Below are 23,440 nucleotides of genomic sequence, written 5' to 3'. Positions count from 1 at the left end.
AAGCATCCCCTGCTTTATGGTCTATTTGACTCTAAATGGGACCATAATTTACTAAATGAACATCATGCTGTATTGAAGAAGACATGAAAGTAGCGATTGAGACCATAAACTCATGTTTACAATATTTACTGAGGTAATAAATCAAGAGAGAAGTAGGCTCATTTTCTCATAGACTTCTATACAATCAGACTTCTTTTTGCAACCAGAGGAGTCGCCCCCTGCTGGCTAGTAGAAAGAATGCACTTCGCTTTAAACGCTTTACCACTGTTACAGACATGAGTGGTATCAATCTTCTTATCTAACTCTCGCCTCGAACAATTGTATTTTCTCAAAATGTTTAACTTTAACAGAGCTCTTCCAGAGTCACTTAAGACATTATACAACTGTTTCCAGAGGCTGTGTAGTACTCTCCATGACTAGTACATTTAAAAGTAAAGTAATACATTCAAACCTTTCTGCATTTACGTACTAATGTTTGTCTCCTTTGGCCCACTCTCAGGTCTGGGCATGGAGAACATTGGGGGCATCTTTGTGGTGCTGATCTGTGGCCTCATCATTGCCGTGTTTGTGGCCATTATGGAGTTTGTGTGGTCGACACGCCGCTCTGCAGAGACCGATGAGGTATGCCCCCATACCTGCCCTCGCCGACCCCACAGACACACCCCAGTAGGTTCCCATGGCATCCCGCCAACCCTTTTGATTATGTTGTTTTGTGTGTGTGTTTGTGTGTGAGTGGGTCGATTTCTTTAAGCTTTTGCCTCCATTTGTGTTTGTTTGTTTGTGCTCTAACATTTGAGGTTCAATGTGTTATGTGCATGCGAGATGAGAGGAATGTTCAAGTATGTGGCACTGAACTGCTGTAGTGTCCGATATGTAGACAACAAGTAGAGGATTCACTTTGCATGTCCTGCCTGTTTTGAAGCCCTTGTGCCCTTTTAGTGTTTGGTGTTTAACAGTATGGCAAGTGTTTGTGAGCTAAACTTATACAGATAAGCAATATTGAGAAATGGCAATATCTGCTTGCATAAAAAAGTAGTGTGATCTTTTTCCCTGGCATTAAATGTCACGATGTATCTTCTTTTACACGCCTCACATGTACGCTGGTATTCTTCGTTTCCATTCTTGGATTACTTCTCACCCATTTCACTGTTTGTCTCCCTCTGTATCTCTCTCAAACACACACGCACACCTCCTGTCATCAGTGTCTGTTCTCCGATAACGAGTATTGTTTCTGTTTATGTGAGCACATGACTTTCTTTATTTGATTTAAATGAGAATGTTTGTAGTGGACATGTTGATGCATTTTGTTCGTCGTGTGGTGCAGATTGCAGTGGTCATGCTGTTGGAATGATGAAAAGATTTGTTTGGTGTCTTACTGTGTGTGTGTGTGTGAGGGTGTGCGTGAGTTGTACATGTGCACCTGAGGCCTGCCTGTCCGTTCATAGTGCATAGTGCCATAATGAAGTGCCCATAAACTAAAAAACATTTTGGTGTTTTGTGTGTTTGGATTGTAATAACTCTCTCTGCTCCTTGGATATTCTCCCATCTCTATCCATCTCCACATCCTTCCCCATCGCCTCCTCATTCCTGTTTTAAAACCATCCCTCCATTTGTTGATCTCTGTGCCCTCGCTTCTCCTTCGACTTTTTCTTTTACCATGCCTTACTGTGTCTGTTCTTTCTGCCTTGTTCCCGCCTTCTTTTTTTTTCCGCTTTTCCTTTCAATTTCCTTGTTTTTTTCTCCGCTCTCCTATTTATGTACTGCCTCACCACCGTCTTGTTCTGCTGCCTGCCTACTTTGTGTCTGTGGCGCCCCTCCTACCTTTGCCTCCTTCCCTTCCGTCTTTCCCTCTTTCCTCCCTCCTTCCTTTTCCACCTTTTTTAGGTGTCTGTCTGTCAGGAGATGATCACAGAGTTCAGAAACGCCATCTCCTGTAAGAAGAGCTCCCGTATGCGCCGCCGTCGGCCCCTCAGCAGCTCGGCGGCCCTGCGCCATCCCACGCGCATCGCTCTGGGTGCCCCTCGGCCCCTGCGCCTGGTGCGGGAGATGCGCCTCAGCAACGGCAAGCTCTACAGTGGAGCTGGCCCGCTGACAGGTGGAGCTGGAGGTGGAGGAGGAGGGACGGGGCCTCCCGATCTAGGCCCTGGGCCTCAGCGGCTCCTGGATGACCCGCTCGGGGCCAACACCACCCCTCCTCCACCAATGCCTACTCCTGTGATGCTGCCCGCCCGCAGCTGCACCCACGTGCGGATCTGCCAGGAGTGCCGGAGGATCCAGAGCCTGAGATCAGGCAGCAGTATAGGATCAACCACAACAAGAATACCACCTTCAACAGCACCCCTGCCCAGGCTACCCCCACCCCCACCCCCATCCTCATCCAACACAGACAGTGAGGGCGGAGGGGGGCCCAGCCCGAGGCGGCTACACCACAGCCCCCCACCTCACACATCTCGACCCATTCCACCTCCACAGAACAGCAACACGACAGACTTACTGGGTGACCAGGACTGAGACCCGAAGCAGTGGGCGGGGTGGGAGGGCTGCAGGGAGCCGGTGATGTGTCTGAGGAACATTTGTCCTGCTGAGAGAAACACTGCTTGTCTCCACAGGGGAAATTCATCGGAGAACAAAAGAGGGAGAGATGGAGGGGAAGAGTTGAACTCTGCGAGGTCAGCCAATAGAAAATGAGACGACCTTTAAAAGGAGAATAAAGAGGGAAAACCTTTCTCCAGTCGAGCTCGAGGCTTACAGATACAGAACTGGCTGATGGCACGCTGTGAGATGGTCGTCAGTTAAGCTCCTGTACTCAACTCCGAAGGTCAGTTAGGACAAATCTGAGCGGAAATGCACACGACCGGATGATGGTTTTCCATTGGCCTCCTTTTTTTCTCCTCACTCCCCCTCTCACTTTAGATTTGAGGGCGCTGGTTTTCCTCCGCAGACACTTCGCTGGATGCTGATTAGCCCTCTAGTAAAATGAAGCTTTGTTGGAGGACATACTGTATCCGTATGTGATTTAAAACAGCAACTAAAAAGACTTCCAGAGAATTATTTCCTGTTGTTTTTTTTTTCTTTTGTTGTCTTTCTTGTTTTATTGCCATTGTTCTAAGTGGGAATTACAGAGTTAAATACAGACTACGTGTGACAATATGGTGGATTATAACATAAACTTGACTGTGTTTCAAGAGTTTTGTGCCCCTCCCTGTGACCCGTAGCTGCTTTTTGGATGGTATCAGGGAAGGTGGATGAAACAGCTTCAAGACAACATAATGCAAACGGTAGCAGAGGAAACTGTCGGCCTTTCTTTACACTGTGCGTGTGTGTGTAAAAATTTGTGCTTCCTGTTGAGTCTGTCTGTAACTACTCAAAGTGAGGAGAACCATGTACCCAGCAACAGCACCCTTCTACAAATGATAGATAATCAGACAGCCACAAAAAAAAGAAGAGGAGAAGAAGCTTTGAAATGTGAAATTAATGTCCCTCGTTATCCTGGGTAACACTTGCCAAGCCTTTACTTCTTTTTCACCTCTGTTCACACAGCGTAGAAGAGATAGAGAGAACGGGCGAGGCAGAGCCAGTGAGGCAAGATAGAGGAGAACAGAAAGAGAGGAGATAGAAAGAGGCAGAGAGTGAAAAGGACACTACTGAATTTGAATGAGAAATCCCTAACTGAACTACTTCCATTATTAGATCTGTCCTGATCTGTTAATTCTGGGCATCTTTTAAGGGGCTTGTTAATGCGCCAGCAGGCTGTAGCTACAGCTTCTTCCCTTCTCTCTGTTTAACAGACAGACTTGGCCGTCCACAGTGGAGGCTCCTGCCAGAGTGATAGACTCAACACAGCCTCGTCAATACTGTCTCAAGCTTTTGATCGCCTAATTACTCCCCTCGGTGGCTGGGGACTCATTCAGGAGGGGGTTGAACACAGGGAAACACGCTGATAAATAGATTTAGAAGAAATGTTTTTCACTCCGGCTGGGAAGGGAACCTGGTCTCTTTTAATTATGTTGTTAATGTTACAGCCCTAGTGTTGTGTGAAACTCCAGCTAAATCTAAACACTACAGTTTATTAGCCACGGTGCTTAAAGGGAATGCTCTAGTGGATTTGCTTATTTTAGGCCTTTAACTTTAAATGGTGGACACGTTATATTATTGCTGATGATTATTCAAAGCATTCCAAATGTTTTTAAACAGATTTCCGAGTATCCACTGCTTTCACAGCAAGTAATTGTGGTATAATTACAATTTATTATTATTTATTAAAGAATAAGGCTGGTTTCGTTGTTTATTTTTCTTATTGTCAACAAATCCAATGAAAAGACCAAAACCAACAATGAACTGATGAATTGTCTGACTAATAAGTAGCTAAAGCTAGGGATGCACTGATCAGACTTTTTCAGTCCCGATACCGATACCTGGGCTTTCGGTATCGGCAGATACCGAGAAGCGATCTGATACCAGTGTGGAAGTGACAGGGATCATTATTTTATGTGCAAGGCAACATCAGGCTGGACTTAAACATTACTTTCCTAACTTTGTAAAACAAAATGTAACAAATAAATAAATATATTTTCATTTACCGAATTGTTATTTATTATTAAAATGATAAATCATACACCAACAACTTGGTAAAAAAAATCTTCAAAATTAACAGGAATTACAATTCAAGTGTAAACAATCACAGCAATAAATTACAGTATTCAAAACTTAAACAGGAATGAAAATTCCAGTATATAATGTATATATTATAAAAGCATAATAGAATAGATCGGCTCCATTGTCACCGATACCCGATCCAGCAATTTGAGTCAGTATCGGCCCGATATCCGATCAGGTATTGGTATCCGTGCATCCCTACTGTAGCTAAAGCCTCAAGTAGCTTATTACTATGTGCTACAGTATAGACCTCCATCATAAACCACAATGAGTCGCACTGTTGCACTGGTTTGAGTAACATTTGCTGAAAAGTATTTTAAATTAAAAAAAAAAAAACGAAATGTATATCTGTGCCCATTTTTTAAGAGTTGCGTCTTCAGTTGGACCGAAGGGGCCAAATGCCACAAACAAGCTGCAGAAATTATTGAGAGACAGACCAACACATAATACCAACAGAATCGTGGGTACGGGCGTGGCTTAGGTGTGTGAGACGACACAGAAAGGCGACTGTTGGTTCTCAACAGTAATGGCGGCTCCTGAAGAGGTTAGCGTAGATGCTGCAATAGCATCAGTTATATCAGAACTGGACAGTAAGAAGAGCAAAGTATGGCACTGAAGGCAATGTTTTTGCTTTTCTCCCGACTGGCTTCGGCAAGCGTTTGATTAACAGATGGTTCATCCAATCACCTGCCAAGTATTTTCTAAAAGTACCTGCCCTTTTCCAATCAAAGTCCAATGACGGCTTCTCAGATGGTTCTGTGTAACAAACCATCTGGCGGGTCACGTTTGGTTGTTTTTGATCTTCTCATGGGATTTGTTGACAAGAAGAAAAATATACAAAATTGGCAGCCTTATCCTTTAAGTCTGCTTTAAAAAAAAACTGAATGTGGTGAGACCGCCAGGCTGCACCATCACCGCCCATCAGAGCAGATCTTAATAATCGAAATGGATTTGTGTTCTTGCTTCCATCAATGTTTAGGATCACAATGCAGATCAGTTTTAAGTCTGTAGCAAAAAAAAAAAAAAAAAAAGAGGTGTGATTGGTATGACTTCCCTTTATAGTAGTTTACACTCATCACTTTCATGTGCTACAGCTGTGTTGTCTGTGGTACAGCACCTCTGTGAACGGGTCCCCTCAGAAGCAAATGATTTTTTGCACTCCTCCATCCCATAGATTATATATATATTTTTTTATATGAAATCATTATCAAGTGCTGTATTAGCATTTTCTGCACCGCAGGTCATTGACTCATCAGTGTCTTGGTGTTCATTGAATCAGTTATCTAATCAGTTCCCGAAATACTCGCTGAGTGATTCAGTACTTACTGAACAAAGGGGGTTTATACACACCCTTATTTATAGTTAATACTCTTTGTTCTAAAAAAAAAGTCTTTCTGGGGTGTTCAAGGAAATTCGAAAATCCTGCTAAAAGATTTGAGGGTTAGCTGATGCAACATTTTCAATGCAAGATATTACTGAATTCCCATCATCCTGTTCAGTGTCCGTGTTTGCTTATTGTTTGTCTTTTATGGTTTGATTTCCTGACAGCAGATTTTATGAATGTAATGCTCTCCAGCAGCTGATTCTCAATTCTCGAAAGTCAGTGTTACCAGCCTCCTGAACCTGTCAATACGGTTTTTCCCCCCCTTCTTTTGCCTCTGGTTATGAATGTTGATTTCTCCATTTGTGCCACAGTCCTTGGCTGTATTCAAAACCGCCTACTACATACTACTGATGAACGCAGTATGCAGTATGCAGTATACAGTACATACTGCGCTCCTCAGTAGTATGCAGTATGAAACAGTTAAAGTGATGTATTTTGCAGTATGCCAGACCAGGTTTTAGCCTTTAAACCAGCTCTTCAAGCACTTGATGAAAAAACAAAACTTGTAACTCTACTGCAATATTATCGAAAAATACAACTTATTGAGTTTTGTTTTCTTGTTCGTGACCAATGTTTGTTTACTTTATAGAATACTGCAGGTTTAGCTCCACCACCCCCAAAACAAGTTATTCTAACAGCTCATAGTGAAGTAACACGAAACAGGATCATCAACAAGGGGAGACGGTAAATATAAAACATTACTCGACAAAATTTAATCAAACTGCTTTTTCAGTTACAGAAACAAAAGTAGAGTAATGTTTGTGTTGTCTCAGCAGGTATCTCTCTACCCCGTCAGAGGCAGCGCTTTACCTCGCCATTTCCCTCGCCACATCCTGCTCTTCTGTAGCCGGTCTATGAGCGTCACTGGCCGGCTCTCGAGTGAGCTACACCCTCGGGCAATTGTGGAGCTTTTCAACTCCAAAAAGGCAGATAATCACAGGTTCCCGTTAATTTTACAATAGACATTAGTGTTGTGATATTTAAACAAACTATCCGTCAACAAGGAAATAAAAGCCCCTCGTCTACGAGACCGGCGTCTTGAGAGCTCCAGCCAGCTCACAGCGGGGTCTGTTAGAGTGACTGTCCGGCAGACGTTAGTTAGCAGACACAGCAGTTTGTGGAGTTTCTCAACTCCGAAATCGTTGGAGCAAATGTTCGATTCGCCATCTAAAATTGTAAAACTGCCAATATTCAAAAGCTACACAGTTGATTTCTAAAAATCAAGCTGTTGTTGTTGTGACCATAGCCTGTAGCGTTCCAGCACTTTGCATTGTGGGATACAGTAGGCGAGGTAGCCTTGTCCGAAGCCTTTTCTGAATCAGTACGACATCCGGGTATTTTTGACATACTGTTTATTTAGCTTGTGTTTGCATACTGCATACTACCTGCTACATTTTGGCCAAATCAGTACGTACTACTACTATAGAATGCGGTTTTGAATACAGCCCTTGTCTCTAAAAACCTCTTGACTCCTATGAGTCTCCTCCAGTACACATAAAGTTACCAGCTGCTTCACCTTTAACTGAGAAGTTATCATCTCAGATCTCAGCAAACAGCAGGAACACGATCCCTCACTGGCTTCCCACCCATCCATATTCAGCAGTAATACAAAGTGTGCAATCCCACCAGTTCAGCCCTTTACAAATCCCCAGGAAAAAAAAAACATACCGGCATTGTTGTCTGGGCAAACATTGCATTGCTGTATAAAATTATGCATCTTGCAGTGAAACAGATTTGTCGACAGTGTTGTGCTCCAGATAATGAATGATAACATTGTTTGCACACATTATGCCGTTTGTCTGAATGATTGCTGTCAGCAGAAGCAGGCCTGGGTGTGATGTGTCTCTTTCCCTCTGTTTACTTCTGCCTTTGTGTTCAGAATGCTGACAAGGCAACAGGAGCCGACCCCTTTCCTCAAGAAGTCACAGTGCGCTCACACAAACAGAAACACACCCGTCCACAACATCTTCCTTTCTAATTTCCTCGTTGTCTAAAGGTTGTAAACCTGCTGGTTGTTTTTGTTGTTTTCAAATTTGTCTCTTTTCCGTGTCTTCTTCGGTTTGTTCTGTTTACGAATTCACAAAACTTGATATGTGACCATGCACCACATAGCCAATAAGTGGCTATCGACAGCTTTAAACCATCAGCTGAAAGCATTTATTAGCTGCAAAGCATTATTGTGGAGAGCCAAGAGGATGGTACAAACCCTAAGAAGCCAAAATACTGCTAGTATGAAGGGAAGGGAGGGTCACAAAACAAATCAGATGGGGTGTCTGAACAGTCACTCCACAAAACAAACCTTTTTGTTTACTTTTATGTTCTTTTCTTTGGTATTTTTTCATATTTCTATACTAGTGCTAAATGGATTATTAAAACTGATGATGAATATTATGATTAAATTGTTGTTATTATTCCTATTGAAGAGCAGGAGGTTCTATAGTGTGATTGTGGGTGACGGGTGGGGGATGGGAGGTGTTGGGACGAAGGTGCAATGATGTTCTTCAGAGAGATCGCCCTGTTGTTCAAACCTATAGACACACAAACTTCTTTTGGAATAAAAATATTCAAACTGTCCCACACAGTGACATGCGTCTTTACTTTTTGAGTGGAAGGTTCGCAGCATTTTTCCCTCTCATGTCTGAGCGATATTATTTACTGATAGGGAAACTGTCATAAGGCCAGGGGGGAGGATGTACTCAGATCTTTTACTGAAGTAAAAGTGCCAACAACAATCTAACAAGTACTTAAAGGTAGGGTTGGTAAAGAATTTAGAAACATTTTTTGTTTAAATTAGTTGAAATTCTCATTACATCCTGACAGCAATCAATAAATCAATGATATGTTCATAATGATAATTTTGGAGGAGTGGTTTTGGAGGGAGGCCTGAAGAGACAGACTGTCAGCGTTGCCGACTTGGCGACTTTCTCTCTAGATTTAGGGTCTTTTGGAGCTACTGCTGCTCGCTACTTTCATTGGAAAGAGTTGGCAACACTGGGCTCGGTTTTACGTTTGGATCATTTTTTTAAATATAGTGTACTCTTGCTAGTTTGTCAAAATCACCGACCCTGCCTTTAAGTAAAAGTATAAAAGTATTATCATCAAAATGTACTTAAAGTATCGAAAGTTAAAGTACTCATTCTGCAGGAAAATGTCCCCCCACTCCCTTCAAACAACTTCCGTCTTGTCTTTCTTCATCTATTTCCTGTCGTGACAGAACTCTACAGTACTAACGGAAAATGAGAAACAACAGATTGGGTAAGGTCTGTGAAAATGTGCAACGTTACTAAGCAATAGCCACAGCAACACATTCTGTTTTTAAAAAGGAGAAACAATCTACGGAACAGTGTGCTGTTGTTTCTATTTCAAGCAAGCATGATGTGAAGCAACAGGACTGAATTATCTCAAAAGCATTACACTGATTGTAAACGAAACTTAAGCATCGACTTTCAGCACAAAACAGATGTAACTGCGCAACAAATTAAAACATGTAATGAGCCCTTATGTTTTCGTATGTTTATGTATTTTGACTAACAGCACAGATGGTAATTGTGATCAAATGTTTTAAGCGCTGAATTTCACCATAAAATAAATGAAACAACACAGAAAGAACGATTTTACACTGCAGAAAACTGATGTTCTCACATGTTCTGACAGCACAGAGTGATTTGAGGACTGTCTAGTAGTTTGTTTTGTCTGGCTCTCTGTCTCCCTGCTCACTTTCCCCAGCAGGTCATGTGCTCTCCTCTAACTCCTCAGACGTGTCATCCTCTACCGGTCCACCAGATGCCCTCAGACCTTCCCGTAGCTCCCAGTCACCTGACTCTCACTCACCTGCTCACCTGTTTCCACTTTCCCTAATTAGCTCTGCAGTACTTTTCCCCAGTCAGTTGCTAGTTTCTCAGTGTTGCTGTACTTCATACTTTTGCTTTCCTGCCCCTGGAACCAGTATCCTGATACATATACCTGCCTGCACCTTTTTCCTGCCTCATTCCAGTGGATAATCATTTAGTTCTGTTTGGACTTTCTGCCCATGCTCTTAAGCTTTTGCATCTTCACTGTTGTCAATTAATCATTGAACTGCTGCCTCACACTCCCCTCCATGACAGTACCGGACATAAGAAGACCCCTCGACTGTGGAACAACCTGCCGGTGGAGATCAGGTAGGCCTGCTCTGTTTCTTTGTTTAAATCTTAATTAAAAAACACATTATTTTTGAATTGCATTCTATCGAACTGTTCTTGTTGTTTTTATAATGTGCATTTATGTTTTAATCTCATTTTGACACAACCGTCACTATTGCTAAGATGCTAACGTGGCTCCTCGGGGATTGAAGCTGTTATTTTTCTCATTTTGACAATGTAACCAGTGACGCATTAGTTAAGGTTGTTTGTTGTTGGTTTTGTTTAAATATGCTGAATTGTAATTTTATGGGTTATTGTTTGGATGATTAAGCTAAGAGAGCTAATAGGAGCACTTGGGATTGGTAACGGAGTGAAGCCGGACGCTTACCGTCAAATCATAGACTGTATAAAAGAAGTGGACGTAGTCACTGTGACGTCACCCATTTGTTTGTGGACTACGGTTTTGAATCCTCGAGTTTGGTATTTTTGGTCATCCCCATCTTCGTATTTGGCCATCACCATCATATTTTTGTGACACGAGAGGGTGGAGCAAAGTACAACCAAACCCTGAATAAGACGTTTTCAGGGGACCAAAAAGGTTATGATTAACTTTCATGAACTGAAAACACACTGTGAAAGGGTTGAAGTTGACAGAAGACGAAAACATGGACAACTGCCAACTTCCGACCTGTCAATCACAAGGTAGCCACGCCCTAAAGCATACCCTGCTTTATGGTCTATTTGACTCTAAATGGGACCATAATTTACTACTACAAATAATATAATCATAACATAATCAGACTTTTTGCAACCAGAGGAGTCGCCCCCTGCTGGTAGTTAGAAAGAATGAAAGTTTAAGGCACTTCCGCATTGGCTTCACTTCTCAGACCCCGGAGGTAGCTCACTGCATCAAACTCAGCCATTTATTGCTTTTTTCCACACTAACTGGCAACTTGATCGCTGCCGACCACGAGATACCACATGATACCAACATTGTTATACTATTGGCTGACGAGCCTTGTTAGAACGGACCGTCAGAAATCTTCCACATAGATCAACAAAACAATCGAAAATTTTTAAATGATTAATTCACAATCTTTTTTTGAGAAAAAGCAATTCTTTTATTCGGCACCTTTCTAAAAGCTCTGTGGATGTTTTTTTGTTTTTTTAATTATTCGTCAACATAAAAATGTTATCAGTAACACATTTAAATGTGTTGTGTTAACCTTATTGAATTATTTAATTCCAAATGTACCGGGTATATATTTGCTTCATGACTTTGCAAAGCACTTCTTAGCTTGCTTTTGAAAAGTTATTATCTCACATCAACAAATAACACTGCCAGGAAAGTGATTTAAAGGTGATTAAAACCTGACTGTTGGTAATGTTCAGTGATGATGCATGTGCATCTTTACAGCATCTTTAAGAACCATTTTGTCACATTTTTTTCGGTATAATAAATCATTCTTAGACTTTAACATCTGCGTACAGGGTTCTGACATTATCACAGAGCATACACGACACTGTATAGAGAATACAGGGTGAGAGGAAAATAATACATGCAGTACAGTTCTCCATCATAATATGCAATTATCTTTTGGGTTTTAAAGCTGTTGTAGGTGCAACTACAACAAATAAGACTCAAATTCAAACACTGGCTAGCAACTGAGTAAGAGAAGTAAACATCTTAGTTGCCAAACATTGTGATGTCCAGTTTAGTTGAGAACAATAACAACAACAACAACAACAACAACAACTACAAGGGGCATTTAGAATCTGATTTTCCCACATAAATTGAAATAATTTTGAGTGCCTGGAGAAGCCACAAGTTTTGGGTTTAATTTTAAGATTAAAGGTGAAAATATTCTACATTTTTGTTATTGTCATCAAATCTCATGAAAAGACCAAAAACAACATTGATCTATTGTTGTCCAAAAACTAATAAAGACAGATATGAACCACACTGTTACATTATAATGAACACTGGCATTGTCTATTTTGAGTCAATCTCACTCACATAGACATGTTACTGTAAATAACGTGTATTAATCCGCAGCTGAAAATACTTTACCAACAAATGCAGCATTTATTCATGTTTGAGTAACATTTGCTTAAAAAAAAACACCTTATTGCTTTTGGTCCTTTGATGGGATTTGTTGACAATAAGAAAAATATAGAATAACATGGGCCTTATTATTTTTTAAGGAGCAGTTGATTGACTTATATCAGGATGTGATGACAGGTTTACTAAATGTTCCCAAAATGGTGGTTAATGCAACTTACAGTAAAACAACTTTAAAAGTAAAAGACAGAATTCATTATTACTTTAGTCCACATCTCTCTCTCTCTCACTTTGAAGCATGTGACATCAGAAGCATCAGAAGCAGCGTTTTTGGATGAAGGTGTAACATCTCTGGATGATTTGAGCTTGTCTTCAGGGTAGACCCTGCAGTATGTGAGTGAGAGAGTGTTTTGAAGATGATACTTTAGTGCTCTGTCATTCTCATCATGTTGATTTTGTTTAAATGCATTTTCTTTTATCAAATCAACAAACTAATCAAAAACTTTCAACTACAAAGATGTAGCCTCAAACCAACTCTAAGCTCACCTCTTCGCTTTCAATCACACATCACTGTGCCGTCTGTATCTGAAAGACAGACAGGCTTTTGTTAAGGGAACTAAAATAAACCCTAAGAGTTATAAATGAATATGATGCTGTTTAGAAATAGAGAGAGGAAGAACATGAGATTATTTTCTCACCCGTGCAGACACGTTGCTTGACCGAAGCGCCACGTCTGAGTAAAGGAAATAGAGTTATGATTAGTTCTTTTGCACTTGACTACCTGATTTCAGAGGTAAATTTTCTTCCAATTGATTGAGACCTTTTAAAGAACAGTATGTGCTTTAATTAACCAATGAATCGACTTCTCTTCATTTTGAGTGGACTGAATGTATAATGAGCTTAAAGCTTCAGTAGGCAGAATGTTTTTCACTAATTTCTTTAACGCATTAACGCAATTTGTGTTTTTTAGGTTATAGCAGGTTCAGTTTTAAAGCTAGAGAGAAGATACTGGCATCATGAAACTAGAAAACCTAAGGAATCCATTGGTACCAACCATACTAGTCATACTTGTCGGGAAGTAGGCTAAATAACGCTCCAAACTTACTCTAAATTATTTGTATTATTAATTATTATCTAAATATTTTTTATGCTAAATGCAGTACCTGTGAGGGTTTCTGGACAATATTTTCATTGTTTTGTGTTGTTAATTGATTTCCAATTATAAATATATACAGCGGGTAAAATAAGTATTGAACACGTCACCATTTTTCTCAGTAAATATATTTCCAAAGGTGCTATTGACATGAAATTTTTACCAGATGTTGGTAACAACCCAAGTAATCTATACATACAAAGAAACAAAAACAAATAAGTTCAGAAATTAAGTAATGTGTAATACTGTGAAATGACACAGGGAAAAAGTATTGAACACATGAAGAAAAGGAGGTGCAAAAAGGCATGGAAAGCCAAGACAACAGCTGAAATCTATCAGTAATTAGAAAGCAATCCGGCCCCTTATCAGTGCAAATTAATATCAGCTGGTTCAGGCCCAACTGATGGCCTATAAAAAGGTGTCTTATTACCAAGGTGTCACACAAGAAAAATCTCATGATGGGTAAAAGCAAAGAGCTCTCTCAAGACCTTCGCAACCTTATTGTTGCAAAACATACTGATGACATTGGTTACAGATTTCTAAACTTCTGAATGTTCCAGGAAGCACTGTTGGGGCCATAATCCAGAAGTGGAAAGAACATCATTTCACCATAAACTGGCCACGACCAGGTGCTCCTCGCAAGATTTCTGACAGAGGAGTGAAAATAATTATCAGAAGAGTTGTCCAAGAGCCAAGGACCACTTGTGGAGAGCTTCAGAAAGACCTGGATTTAGCAGGTACAATTGTTTCAAAGAAATCAATAAGTAATGCACTCAACCGCCATGGCCTGTATGCACGCTCACCACGCAAGACTCCATTGCTAAAGGAAAAGCATGTTGAAGCTCGTTTAAAGTTTGCTGCACAACATTTGGACAAGCCTGTGAAATACTGGGAGAATATAGTCGGGTCAGATGAGAGCAAAATTGAACTTTTTGGATGCCATAATACACACCATGTTTGGAGGACAAATGGCACTGCACATCACCCTTAAAACACCATACCAACAGTGAAGTTTGGAGGTGGTAACATCATGGTGTGGGGCTGCTTTTCAGCATACGGTACTGGCAAACTTCACATAATTGAAGGAAGGATGAATGGAAAAATGTACCGAGACATTCTTGATAAAAATCTGCTGCCATCTACCAGGATGATGAAGATGTAACGAGGGTGGACATTTCAGCAAGACAATGATCCCAAACACACAGCTAAGGAAACTCTCAATTGGTTTCAGAGAAAGAAAATAAAGCTGCTAGAATGGCCCAGCCAATCACCTGACTTGAATCCAATTGAAAATCTATGGAAAGAACAGAAGAACAGAGTTCATAGAAGAGGCCCACGGAACCTTCAAGATTTGAAGACTGTTTGTTTGGAAGAATGGGCCAAAATCACCCCTGAGCAATGCATACGACTAGTTTCTCCATACAGGAAGCGTCTTGAAGCTGTCATTACCAAAAAAGGCTTTTTTACAAAGTATTAAATAAATATCATTAAGCATGTTCAATACTTTTTCCCTGCGTCATTTCACATTATTAAACATAACTTAATTTCTGAAATTATTTGTTTTGGTTTCTTTGTATGTATGGATTACTTGGGTTGTTACCAACATCTGATGAAAATTTCATGTCAATAGCACCTTTGGAAATATATTTACTGCGAAAAATGGTGACGTGTTCAATACTTATTTTACCCGCTGTATATACATTTGCATAAAGCCGCATATTTGCCGACCCCCATGTTGATAACAGTATTAAATACTTAACAAATCTCCCTTTAAGGTACATTTTGAAAAGATACAAAATTTGTGATTAATTTGCAGTTAATCATGATTAATCATGGACAATCATGCGATTAATCGCAAATTAAATATTTGAATCGAGTGACAGCCCTATTAGTAATATCTTGTGTTGTGACCCTCTTGGTCCTCTTGTACAGTCCTACATAAAATACACGAGACACACACACACACACACCTTATTCTGATGATGATAAAGTAAGTTGTGGCAAGCATGGTCACAACTATCAGCACGAATACTCCAGCAGCAATCATTCTTGGTAATATCGGCATCGCTTTTGGCGCTTCTGGAAAAAGAAACACAACTATGATCAACTTCAAACCATGTGAAAGTCTTTCTTCAATGACATTGAATAGTTTGAAATTTTGGGAAACACGCTTCAATTTCATTTTCAAGAGAGACCTGGCCAAGAGGGCAGTAAAAAAAACTTCTGTCTTTCTTGCCAAGAGTTGGATGAAAGGATTGGTATTGATCTTCTCATCCAAGTGTTTTTTTCCCCCAAAATGTTGGGCTTTTCCTTTAAATAATTTAAATTAAAGTTTGGTGTTGATAATGTTAGTGTATGTATCATGTCTGCAAGTCACCAACTCAGCATGTAATTCCAGACAATGTAATTCCCTCTTCATCCAGTAGTTGTTCTCATTGTGTTTTGGCCATCGCTACCTGCACAGGTTATTTTTTTCCCCAAGAGTGTTCCGCCTAGTCCCGCCCTACTGTGCTATTATTGGCTAATACTCGGTGCCTCGACTGTTCCGCTCATTTTGCACACGGGATGAGTCTTTCTGTTCAGGATTTTCTGCCAGAAAGGATTTATTCCAACCCAAACCATGTTCTATTCTTAAACCTAACCAAGTGGATTTGTAGTCTAAACCTAAGGAGATTTCTGGCAAACTTCTCTTATGTGCGTTTAATTTATGTAACCAGTGTAGCATGAAAGTGAAATCAGCAAGCTATCTAGCTAACTAGCCAGCCGCTAATTGAGTAAAATTTTTAAAAAACAATATACGGTAGTAAACGGCGAGAGACAAAATATTTTTTTGATCCTGTTTGAAGCAGTTTGTCGTAGTTTCATCTAGTTTTGTATGAAACCGCTTTGTGAACTACATCTCTCGTCTCGTACAATGTACGTCACCAACACTAGGCAGCTAGCTAACTTAGCTATGTGCCACACACAAATGAAACGTTATGATGGTCTTTTTATGAGCCGGGAAGCAGAAGAACGAGCAAGACTCGTTGCTCATGTGAGTACAGTACGAAACACACAATAATCATAGCTTCAGAGAGAGAGACGTCACCTACGCCACATTTGGGTGTGTAGTCTTTCTTATTACATATTTTCACAGTCTTATACTTCAACAGTTTTAAAACAAACTGTTCAACAGTTTTACAGCGACTTTCTTGACTTGCAAAATTATCTTTTAAATTGACAAACATCATGTGTGATTCATGGCACAATTCAAAGGCACCACACTCGTGTACCCGTTGTACACACAACGTAGTCTTGATCAGTGGTTATTCAAGCACTGTATTTAAAAATGTTGAGCCTACTTTTGGACATTTGCCTGCCTGTCTTTGGATGTATTTGTATTTTCCGAGTGATTGCCTGTTAACTCAAACCCTGCTGTGATACCCTCATTTTAATTCCACCTGTTTTACCTGTGAGGTGAGCTTCTGATTCCTATGTCAGGGTAGTTACAGATACTCTTTTAGACTTCAACTATTGTTTATACTCACCTCGAACAACAAGTTTGGTCGTTCCTTCAAATGAACCACTGGGAAAGGTTGAAAATGTGCAGGTGTACGACCCTGCATCTCCCATTTCCACGTTTCTAATGATCAAAGATTGTTCTGCAATCTCCACTCTCTCCTTAAGAAATGATTCATGAACATTAACTCCAAATTGAACACTAGAAACACTAATGAGTATTTTCTCTCCTTCTGGTGTTTCGAGATCCCACAGAATCTGAGTAATATTGCCGCCTCTTGGTCCTGGGATGAATTGGCATGGCAGGGTGACATCCTGCCCGAGGTATCCCGTCACTTCAGGCCAGACTTTGACTTCTTGTGCCTCAAAAACTGCCAAAAAAAACAAGGTGATACAGAATGTGTGATATGATTCCTCAATCAAACTAAAAACTTTATTTGTAATTTCACTTTATTTTAGACATATATGGCAGCACGTACGCACAAAACTCTGTTTTGTTTTGTAAGTTAGTTTGTCACGTTTTTTAGTGACGTTTGTGACGTGTTTTTCATACTTATGTTATGTTGTTTCCGTACATATATTACTTAACTTACATAGTTATTTTAAGGCCAACCATGGTGTTTTTCCTAAACAGTAAACAGTAACTAAAGTAAGTGGTTTTGTTGCCTGTGTTGTGGACATTACTGTAGTTTTGTTGCGTGGCGTAAAAATGACACGCGAAAGTGGCGTAGAAATTACAAATGTGTCCTCATGACACGTGGAATGTCGTGCTATTTATACGCCTTCCCGTGAGACCAGGTTATATATGGAGTCCTCTTTTAGTTTCTAACATATTTTTTAACACATGTTATGTTTCACAACATAACCTCTAAAAAAAAAACTTTTTTTAAATCATTGTTTTTTGTCCCTCCAGGCACCACACTCCCCCGTGTACACAGAAAGCTCATTAGAATATACCGCCTACAGCTTGAGAACAATGGCTGTGGTCGAAAAGTCAAAAAATTGCATCCTAATGTCTTTTCCTAATCACTTTTCCTTGACCTCGATGGAAAACGTCATGAGGTGAAGAAGAATTCATAAGGACTTTTCTTTGTGCATTCAATGTTGTGCAGGCTCTATAAACAGCTTCTACAGTAACAGGTTGCTTCACCCACAGTGTGTGAAGGAGAGATACCGCAGGTCTTTCCTTCCTGCTGCTGTCACACTTCACAAACGACACTGCTCAAGTAGGTCACACATACCAAAACTGACAATTCACTTATGTACAATATCAATTAAACTGTTCAATAGCCTGTCAGTATTTCCTATGTGAATTCAACCGTTCAGTGTATCTACTTTATATAGATATTTATATTTTGCTTTTTTATTAAAAAATTATTTAGTCTATTATACAGTAGGTCTATCTTGCTTTTTTTAACTGATGCTTCTTGTTGTTGCACTATCGACTTTGCTGCTGTAACACTGCAGATTTCCCAGACGCGGGGCTAATAACAATTATTAATTAACAATTTACTTGCAATACTTGCAAGGGATTGTTTATATTTGTATATTCCTAAAAATTTCAATTATTTTATTTTAACGTTTTAATTATTCTATTGTTAGTTTTTTACTACTTATTTGCACAGACTTATCTTAAGTGTGGACAACCCGCTGAAAAATATTACTTTATTACCAAGGTTAGAAATAAAATTAAAAAAGGGAATATAGTTTACTAGTCACAAAAGTTTATATGATAAATATTGAGTTAATTGTTTGAGTTATGGAGAAAGGGTAGGTTGGGACCATATAAGTGTATACTTCTTCCTACTTCTTTTCGGAAATTCTATTTTTTATTTTGATATTTATGTTGTTTATGAAAATTTGTTTGCTACATGTTTATTGTTAATTTCATTTGTTAGTCTTGTTTAGTTTTTTACTTATTTGTTGCATGTTCGAAATATATAAATGATTGTCACTGTCCACTTATCAACATGTATGAAAATAATTGTTAAATCTATGCAAGATGAATATGCATATTGTTTGTTTTCATGAAAGGTCGAATGGTGCGTTGCATTAAATGTTTTTAAAAGACCTTTCCTTTGGTAAAGGATGATCCAGTGTGTCCTATGCTAAATGAGATACGAAACGAAGCATTGAAGCACCTTTCCTTAGCATTTAGAGAATTCGACAGTAAAAACAATTCTTGCCATGTGCACTATATTTTTCTTGCAAGGCAATCAGAGCAGACTGGGCTTTTCCAGGAGGGGAGTGGGGGTTTAAAGAGACAAGCGCTAAAACGGAGCGTTTCAGACAGAGGGTGAATACAGCTATATTCAGACATATATGACAAATAATGTGTTTATTGAACATTAAAGCATATAACATGTTCTAGTAGAAACCCAAAATACAAGCATGTACTTAGAAATGAGCATGATATGTTCCCTTTAATATGCACCTTAATGCATTAATCCAATAATATAACACTATGAAAGAGGCCATGCTGTTTCTTAATGAGCACTTTCACTTGTATTACTTTAATTTACATTTTGCCGCCCATACTTTTACTTAAGTATTTTAAACTCTTTGTCTTACCTGGGATCGTGATGTAAATGAACCACAGAAGAACATGGCATCTGCTGCAAATTTTCATTACGCACATCTTCAGGTCAACAAAATAAACCCTGACCTATGTGTGTTTTCTCGTCTTATAACTGCAATTCACTAGTCGTCATGATTTCCTGTGGTTCATTCCTTCATGTTTTGCCATTAATAACCTCCAGTAGCACAGTGACCTCATGTGGCCAAATGATGATGTGCATAGAAGCGCTCCTGTGTTGTTGAGTTAATTGATAATATTAGACTTGTATGTCTCTAAAATAAGGTGGATTTACAAAATATGATGTTTCCTTATGGCTAATTTTGAGAATGCACACTCGAGCTCTCTGGTGCAGACCAGTCCGTGAGACCATGTCAAACATTTTCAGCTATCTTGCCTTTATCAGGGTGGTGTTTCCTTAACGCTCAATTATGGATGGGAGTTCATTTCCTTTAGCTTTCATAGAAAGTCTTCTGTGGCGATACACTGTCTGATGTGAAACAAGAAAGCAAGACATCACTAAGATTCAGACCTTAATGCAAAGGGAAGAGTAGTCACATCTAGGGTAAACTTGTAATGTAAAGCAACATCAACAATATGCTTTTACTGTAACTTTTATAAAACATTTAGGTCTGCGAGATACATTTCTTATGAATTAAACATTTTAATCTAATTCATTTAACCTTCCAATGGTGCAAACGTAAGTTCTTGTTCAGTTCACAATAACAGCAACAATAGTAATACTTCCTCTACCACTATTGTTTTAGAGCTTATCAAAACATGCAGAATCAAATCCCTTCTCCACAACACACTCACAGCTACAATCCTTTACAAACACTTTCACTATAGCAGATATTTTTAAAACATTGTGCCATTAAGTGTTCCATCAAAATCTCTCATTTCCAATTTATTTTATTCAAGAATTTAACCATTTACATATATCAAGTTATCATCAAGGAGACTTCAGCGATTAACCACCACATCTGACGGACAACTGAGACAAACACACACACACTCACTCACTTTAACATAACAACAGAAAACATTTAATGCTGTCTGTATAAGAATATGACTTGGCCAAATCTGTTACTCCCCATACTAAAGTAGGAAGGTGAGGTAGGTGGTTTATTAGTATTACGGACGGATTACTGAACAGGACTACCAGGTACAGGCCCGGGGACCCTGAACCTGAGTCTCTGGAAGAAGTGACTGTTAACATTTCTTGTTGGAAATTCAATCAAATTAGAGACGCAAAACAACCACGAATTTACCACATAGCGACGCAAAACGACCACAGAGAGACGTAAAACAATCAGAGAGACGCAAAACAAACACAGGGATGAAAAAGAGCCACAAAGATGCAAAACGACTGCAAAGAGATGCAAAATGACTGCAAAGAGATGCAAAATGACTGCAAAGAGATGCAAAACGACCGTAAAGAGACTCAAAACAACCACAAAGACACACAAAACAACCACAAAGAGACCCAAAACGACCACAGAGAGAATCAAAACGACGAGAAAGAGACGCAATGCATCCACAGAGACACAAATTGACCACAAAGACACGTAAAACAACCAGAGAGACGCAAAACAATCACAGAGATGCAAAACGACCGTAAAGAGACACAAAGCATCCTCTGAGACTCAAAACAACCATAAAGACACGCAAAACAACCACAGAGACTCAAAACGTCCACAGGGAGACGCAAAATGGCCACAGCGATACGCACAATGTCCACAGAGAGGCGCAAAAGGGCTACAGACAGACACAATATGACCACAAAGATGCAAAATATCCATAGAGAGTCTCAAAGCACCACAAAAAGACTCAAAGTGAACACAGAGACACAAAATGACCACAATTCTTTGTTGTACAAAGGGACACAAAACAACTACAAATGGCTTGGAGTGAGTGTTTTGAACAATCGATTAAATTGCTTTTTTTTAAATGCAAGAAACTGCCAATTTGCACATCATCCCTTCCACAATGTCCATTCTTGTGTATCGTTTGTTCTCAGAGTTTAACTTCTTAACAAGATAGCTCATGAATAATGTGTGGCTCGTCCATTCTTTATAGTTCTAAAGTGACACGTATCTGCATTTTTCTTCTTATGTCTGAGTAATCTGATGGCTGCTGTGGAAATACTTTAATAATGCACTCCCTTCAAACAGCAATGTTTCTTATCTATTTCCTGCAAAACCAGAACTCTAAAGTATGTGACAACAATGAGAAACCATGTATTTGATAAGATCTGTGAAAAGGTACACATTTATTAAGCAATAGAAGCCACTTACAAAACGTCCTGTGTGTCTGTCGGCTCTGACTGTCTACTTGCTTGTCTGCAGGTACATTTAACAGAAAATGAACAATGAAATGAGCCCTTAAGTTAACATTTTTATACAACAAAAAATGTCCATGTTCTGACAACACAAAGTGACTGTACATACGCAGATATAATCTCACACCCACAAACTGGGTGTCAGGAAATGCTGTTGAACACCAGCAGGTAACAGACGGTGACAGTTGGTAATGTTCACTGATGGTGTGCATCATTACAGCAACTTTGCAAACCATATTTTGTCACCTTTTTTACATAAGTCACGCTCAGACTGCAACAGCTGCGAACAGGATTCTGAGATTGAGAAATGTTCTGCACAACAGACCCAAAGCAGACAATACTGGATTGGGTAAAATACTACTACAACAACTATTACCAGTATATGTGCTGTTAGAATACATATAGTATTGTATCATAATATGCAATTATTGTTTTTGATATTTGAAGCTGCTGCAGGCAAGTTTGAACAAATGGACAGAATTAGGAAAGTCAAGTAAAAATTATTAAGTAAAACCACAATAACTCCACCCTTCCTCTCTGACTCATAAATCCTGTAACCCTAAAAAAAGGCTTGCATGCAAACGCTGGGTTAAAGCAAGAGGTTGAATCACAATAAAATGGGAGTCTAGAAAGTTACATTTACTGCAGATATTGAGCAACTGTTAAAGTCTCTATTGGCACCTTCAGCTCTTGACATCATTAACACGCTATACTAGTGTTGCATTGCTGAGTTGGTTCCCTTTTTGATTGTGTCATTTTCCTTTTTTGTCTTCCTTTTTTTGTCTTCCTCCTTTGATGGTCTGCGAAGGAGGAATAGGAACTTTGCGTGACGAGATCTACTGTGAACACGCAAGCCATGTTGTCACGGTGCGAGTGTTTTTCCACTGCACAGAATGACAAGGTAAAAGATTTTTTTTTTTACCTTGATGACGTGTTGTAGGTGTGCTGGTTTGTACTATTCTGACCTGCAATATTTAAAACCAAATAGCATCAAACGTGTGGTGATAGCTGCACCACAACTACAAGACGGTTTGCGATTAAATTTTATACCCACATTCATGGTCCCCAGAGGATGAATCCTGGCGGACTCCTGATTTTTCCTCAGTCGATATGCTGATTTCACTAAATGATACCAAAATTGTGGTAAATGCAACTTGCATACAGCAGTTTGAAGTGTTTTTTTTGCCTTCAGCAAGTATATGAAAGAGAACTTTATCATCACTTTAGAGTACATTTGGGCTGCTGACGCCAAACTACGACCTCGGAGTACGTGACATCATCCACTGTGTGTTCCTCATTGGAAGAAGGTGTAGTATCTCTGAATGGTTTGCGCTTGACGTCAGAGTAGACCACATCCTATGAAGAAGTGTGAGAGAGGAAGAGACTTTGTTGCTCAGATGTATCGTTATGTTGCTTTAGTGAACAAAAACTCTAATGTTCTCATCACAACAACAGCATGATTACATTTAATCTGACTGAAATGTATCAAATTTAAATTCTGACATGTGGCTTCAATCCAGCTCACCTCGTCTCTCACAAGAACAGATGGCCTGGCCACATCCATCACTGGACCACCTGTATCTGAAAGACAGACACGTGTTAGTCGAGGGAACTGAAACGGACAAGAGATGTAAATCAATCTGTGTAGAA

General features: G+C 39.6%; 2 protein-coding genes and 1 long non-coding RNA gene across 11 annotated transcripts in view; 2 read left to right on the top strand and 1 right to left on the bottom strand.

Annotated features, from left to right (window-relative positions):
- Positions 1–4,551, top strand: part of grik5 (glutamate receptor, ionotropic, kainate 5) — a 98,821-nt gene extending 94,270 nt beyond the window's left edge. The window contains exons 19-20 of one of the 2 annotated variants that reach the window (XM_037784955.1): positions 500–621; positions 1,885–4,551. In XM_037784955.1, the coding sequence (XP_037640883.1) occupies positions 500–621; positions 1,885–2,511 (749 nt within the window). In that variant the 3' untranslated portion in view covers positions 2,512–4,551. Of the gene's footprint in view, positions 1–499; positions 667–1,884 lie in introns of both variants that reach the window. The other variant, XM_037784954.1, reaches the window with a different exon arrangement.
- A 4,705-nt stretch (positions 4,552–9,256) lies between these two features.
- LOC119497739 lies at positions 9,257–17,869 on the top strand. Its single transcript, XR_005208977.1, has 3 exons — positions 9,257–10,200; positions 12,521–12,616; positions 17,788–17,869. It is a non-coding gene; the product is annotated as an uncharacterized LOC119497739 (long non-coding RNA).
- Positions 12,003–23,440, bottom strand: part of LOC119497718 (nectin-4-like) — a 16,540-nt gene continuing 5,102 nt past the window's right edge. For 3 of the 8 annotated variants that reach the window (XR_005208970.1, XR_005208973.1, XR_005208968.1), the window contains 7 exons: positions 23,316–23,371; positions 19,446–23,146; positions 16,904–17,245; positions 15,347–15,455; positions 12,922–12,956; positions 12,770–12,808; positions 12,003–12,607 (listed from right to left, as the gene is read on the bottom strand). Coding sequence is in view for 1 of the 8 variants with exons in the window: in XM_037786064.1 (XP_037641992.1) it covers positions 23,009–23,146; positions 23,316–23,371 (194 nt within the window). In the remaining 7 variants the exon portion in view is untranslated. Of the gene's footprint in view, positions 12,608–12,769; positions 12,809–12,921; positions 12,957–15,346; positions 15,456–16,903; positions 17,246–19,445; positions 23,147–23,315; positions 23,372–23,440 lie in introns of those variants that run through there. The other 5 variants (XR_005208969.1, XR_005208974.1, XR_005208971.1 and 2 more) reach the window with 5 other exon arrangements.

Source organism: Sebastes umbrosus, chromosome 11 (assembly GCF_015220745.1).
Source record: "Sebastes umbrosus isolate fSebUmb1 chromosome 11, fSebUmb1.pri, whole genome shotgun sequence".
Taxonomy (NCBI): domain Eukaryota; kingdom Metazoa; phylum Chordata; class Actinopteri; order Perciformes; family Sebastidae; genus Sebastes; species Sebastes umbrosus.
This window is presented reverse-complemented; position numbering and strand designations above follow the sequence as displayed.